The sequence below is a fragment of the Cryptomeria japonica genome, unplaced genomic scaffold, assembly GCF_030272615.1.
Source record: "Cryptomeria japonica unplaced genomic scaffold, Sugi_1.0 HiC_scaffold_2277, whole genome shotgun sequence".
NCBI lineage: Eukaryota > Viridiplantae > Streptophyta > Pinopsida > Cupressales > Cupressaceae > Cryptomeria > Cryptomeria japonica.
In genome coordinates this window covers 5,237-10,070 of record NW_026730539.1, presented here as the reverse complement: position 1 = coordinate 10,070, position 4,834 = coordinate 5,237, and the positions used below count along the sequence as shown (strand labels likewise).

At 38.5% G+C, this 4,834-nt stretch overlaps 1 protein-coding gene across 1 annotated transcript; it reads right to left on the bottom strand.

Moving 5' to 3' along the window:
* Positions 1-1,726: 1,726 nt before the first annotated feature.
* Positions 1,727-4,393, bottom strand: LOC131029843 (disease resistance protein RUN1). Its single transcript, XM_059216404.1, has 3 exons — positions 3,852-4,393; positions 2,777-3,764; positions 1,727-2,669 (listed from the first exon to the last, which is right to left on the bottom strand). Exons 1-3 carry the CDS (start codon positions 4,319-4,321, stop codon positions 2,352-2,354), a joined length of 1,776 nt encoding a protein of 591 aa, XP_059072387.1. The 5' UTR covers positions 4,322-4,393; the 3' UTR covers positions 1,727-2,351.
* Positions 4,394-4,834: the final 441 nt, after the last annotated feature.

The following is a 4,834-nucleotide window of genomic DNA, read 5'->3' as shown; positions in this document are numbered from 1 at the left end:
AAAGAGGTCTTGGACATTATGGGATGTAGTCATATACATATTCATACAAAAATCAAATTTAAACAATCTAACTTAATGTCATTCAAAAACTATGCATGTTGTTCTCATGCAAAATGGAAGAATTGAATATAACAACAACCTCTTCCTTAATTTCAAAGAATAATCAGCTCAACAAATTTTATGACAAAAAAAAAAAAAGAAGAAAAAGAAAAGAAAAGAAGATAAGATAATTTCTTAACTTTAGTAAGCTTATCTCCTACCACGATGCACTAAATTCTTTGCTTTTGTAACTTTCAAGCCTATTCCAAAGCTGATTTCAGGGGTGGCTAATTTCTGTGGCTTTTACAAGATCTGCATCTTATTCATGCAAAACAACTTTTTTCTAATTTGTAATCTTCCTGCAACTTACTCTTACAAATCAAAGGCTTCACCCTTTTCGAAGGTAGATTCAAACTTGACAAATTATACCAGATGATCTTTTTGACTTTGATCTCCTCTTTTAAACGAATTGGCTTCACTTTTTATACAATCGATTTGGAGCAGTGGCAAACATTGGGCGATCTCCTCTGAAGTGACGCCTCTTTATTAATTAAAAATAATTCTTTCAAAAATGAAGCCAGCGGCTGATGTGTTCTTTGCAGGCTGCGATTCTCCTTGCTATCGAGCAAGTCTTCCTCTATTAGATATGGCTTTGATGCAAGTGCAGCCATGTGCCAAATGGGAAAACAGAGTATGCACATCTGCCAGAGGGTAAAGGAAGAGGTTTATGCATGCAGAGTGTGGAATTAAAGACTCAACCATTACCATCATGGGAGAGGGTCATGAGAAAGGCTGCGTAGAGAGACAAATAAAAACAGAGTAAAAGCATATGGTAAACACGTCTCTGTTTTATTGAAGAGGGGAAAGGTTGAGGGTATAAAGGGGCCCACATAGAAGAGAATGGGTATCGGCCTTGAAGGTAGCTGTGTGTCGATCAGAAACAGAAATATAAAGTGAAAGCTGTGTAGGCCTGAGAAGAGGTGAGCCCTCTGCAACAAAGGGAAAGTACAAAGGAAGCAGAGATAGAGCCAGCGAAAACAGAATACGAAGAGGGCTGTGAATGAGGTAAAAGGGGAAAGAGGGAAGTGGCTGCTAAATAAATAAAGATGGGAATCAGCCAACGAGGAATTAGTAACGCATCGGCCCAAGAACAGAGTAGTGGGTCAGAATCGGCCCAGGGAAAGATAGAATGAGATGAGGCCGCTTGGAAATTGGTCTGAGCTTAGAGAAATAGGGTTTGGAGGTTTTGAACAGAGTTGAAAGGCCATTGACAGGCCAATCTTGTAATTAATTTGTCGCAATAACTTGATGGTGACATGGAATTTAATAAAGTTGAAATCTTTGTTTTCTTGCTAAGTGAGTTTATGAGTTGTGAATTGTCGGTTGAGTGAAGTTGTTGCTGGGGAAAGACTTTTGTTCTCCCCTTCATCAGAATCACTGGATCCCTTGAATGGAGCGTCTTGGAAACAAGGACTTTGATGCCCACGATCTTTTTCTTTGTTGATACTAAACAATGCGAACATTCCCACTCCGATATCAAATGTAGTTTCTGAAACCAGCCCTTACCCTTAAACCAATTGATAAAAAGATTACAGTAAATTGAGAGAAAAGATAACAGTAATAAAAACGGTGATAAAATCAGATCACTTACAAGAAAAATAAATTGATCATTCATGGATTTCAACGATTGCAGAATCCTCTGTTTTTTATTACTGGACTGTTTTGATACACAGCAGTCTTTTGTTCCAGCTTGATTGAAAACTACGCTAGGCTTGAATACAAATAGAATTCAATGGAATAGTTCATAGCATAACAGAAGGAACTTATTACGCATTAGCGGTCACATGCATTATCATTGATTATTCGTTGGCAGAGGAAAAGGAAAAACAGAGTTGTTAGCTGAATTTAAGATCTTCTTAACTGAATTTAAACGAAAACAAACTACAATTAAAACTAACTGTCCAAGCAACGCAAGGAACGAAGGGCACGCAAAAACAGGTGGCCGATGGCAGAACTGAATGATCAACTGGACGGCCAGCATCAATCATCAACAAACCCCATGTAGATTTTGCAGAGTTTGTGAATAACTAGAGTTTGACATATATCGAACGACCGAGTAGAAATTGTCATTGATAAACAGAATATTAGGGTTCAACTATATTGGGAAAAGTAATGTAATAGGGAGAAACTAAAAATTGAATCGGTACTGTAGATCCTAAATGAAAAGATTCAAATAGAAGAAAGGGTCAGTCAGCCTATCTTGAGGAAAACTTCTTGGTTAACTTCAGTCAGCCTATTTTGGAGAGTTTTTATTAGAAGATGGAGATTGCTGCAACATTAATAGAAGTTAACCGAAGATTCAAAAAATAGCTTTTGGAAAAATTAGACTTCCGTTTACTTTCTATGTACATTTCCATGCTTAATGGCCAAAAAAATAACGGAAACTGTTGAAAAGTAATGAGATCAAATACCCGTGTGGAGATCATTTTATCGTTTGAACAACAGAGGCGAAGAGGTAAATCCTGTCTGCCGATTTGTCTTGCCAAGTCCCTCACTAAATCGTGCATTCTTATTTTGAAGCTCCCCTTTGCTCTTCTCCAAATACCTACACTCCAATCCACGCTTTCAACCTGAAAGTAAGTTCATTAGTTACATTACTGTAATAAACAGTTCAAATGACATATATAAATGATGATAAAAATCTACTCCTATTTAAGGGTTGCAGGTAATATTTTACCTGTAACGCTCTTGAACGAATTATATCTGCAAGCTCAAATTCCACAAGGCATTTCTGACGGAGCGTCTGAAGGCATTGAAAACCATTATCATTAAATCCATCCAAAACCCTCTCCACCAGATCTCTGTATTCTCCCGTTAAGAAATGGGCAACGTCTAAAAAGGCCTCTTTCTCTGTATTGTCGAGAGATTTATAGCTATCCATTACTATCCTTCCTAGTAAGTCTTCCGGCAGTTGTTTACGGAGGCTTTTCAACTGCTGCTTCCACTTTCTTGGGTTACGTTCATTGTGGAGCTGCCCGGCTAAAATTTTCAAAGCCAAAGGAAAACCACCACACATTCTAACCAACTCTTCCACCATATCTTTCAAATCGTCGACTGGTTTGGTGTTGCCGAAGGCATACCAGCAGAATAGCTCTTGGGCTTGTTTCTCATCTAGTAATTTGACATTGTATATTTCTATTTTAGAACTGACAAACAAAGTTTGGTCTCTAGATGTCACCAAAATCACACTGCCATTTCCCAGCACATCCTTTACACATAACAGATTGTCTACTTGCTCTGTGTTATCTATATCATCAAAAACAATCAAAACGCGTGTCAACCCTCTTAGACGATCTTGAAGCAAGGCCTTACCTCTACGGGAAGCCTCAATACACAAATTCTTATCACGCAGCAGATTTCTGAGGAGTGTTTGCTGCAGACATGGTATTTTCTCTTTACTCACATCAGACAAGAAACAACATCTCTGGAATTGGGAACACATGGAGTTGTAGAGATGAGTAGCCAGAGTTGACTTTCCCGATCCGCCTAGCCCCAAAATCCCGACAACGTGGGTGCTCTTTGATTCACTTCGACTCAGAACCACCTTTTCGAAATGCTCCGCCGCTTGACGAAGTCCCACAGGGTACTCACATACATGCAGTTGTTCCCTTCCGACCTTTACTAATACAGTCTCTACGATTTCTTTCAATCGCTCTCCATGGTCGCTGAAACAATTTTGGGACTTGTCATAAACCAGAAGTTCAGGTTAAAAACTTTAAATCAATATATTTTCATATCATGTAAATACTTACTCTATCTCTGTCCTGAATGGGATGCCAGAAATAGCAGAAACTTTTTCGAAGGCTTTTATCCAGCTTTCCACTCGTTCATCGGTAACCCTGCCTTTCCTTCTATGCTCCTCAAAGGCTGTGGCATATGCTCCCTTCTCCACATGACGAAGTTCTGAAGGTTCGATGTCATAGAATATGGGGATGATCTTAATAGAAGTTGGGTCAGAATCAAGCATCCATACCAGCTCATCCAAACACCACGGGGATTGCGCATATGTTTCGGAGAAAATGGCGATCTGAACGGAGGCACTACGAATGGCAGATTGAATTGCAGGGGTTAAGAAATCCCCCACTTGCAATTCCTGTTTATCGAGAAATACCCTCAATCCATGCGTTTCGAGAGCATGATAGATATGACTAGCAAGGGTTTTCTTGACATCAGGTCCTCTGTGATTAATAAAAACATGATACGGAGGAAACACTTCTTCCATAAGGAGATCAAACTCTTACACAGTGTAATGCAACAAAGATAAACTAACAACTAACAAATGGATTGACATAAAGTAAGCAATCGGAGGAACCAGTCAGAGAACCGTGACACACAGAAAGTTAGGGTTGCAGGTATGATGGTTAGGTCAAACTTATCTACAAATTGATTGCTTTTTAATTCTCCCTTAAAATTAAAAAACAAAAAAAGGATAGGTTTAAGATGGGAAAAGGAAATACCGTGCTTTTTGGCTGTGGTATGATTTTAGTTAACAAATTCTTTCAGACTGTTTAATTTCATACAAATTAGTCTAATTGGTGCGGTATTCATTATAATTGATTCGATCTATCGTAACGTGTCCAATTTTCTATATATGTTAAGTAAGGGTTGTGTTGATATCCCATCTTTGAAATGGCATTGTTAAATAATAAGTGTTTAAAAGAAAGTATGTATAGGCACCTAGTGGGAAAATGGGAACATACCCCAAGCCTTGGGAGTTTAGGATAAATTTAGGGAT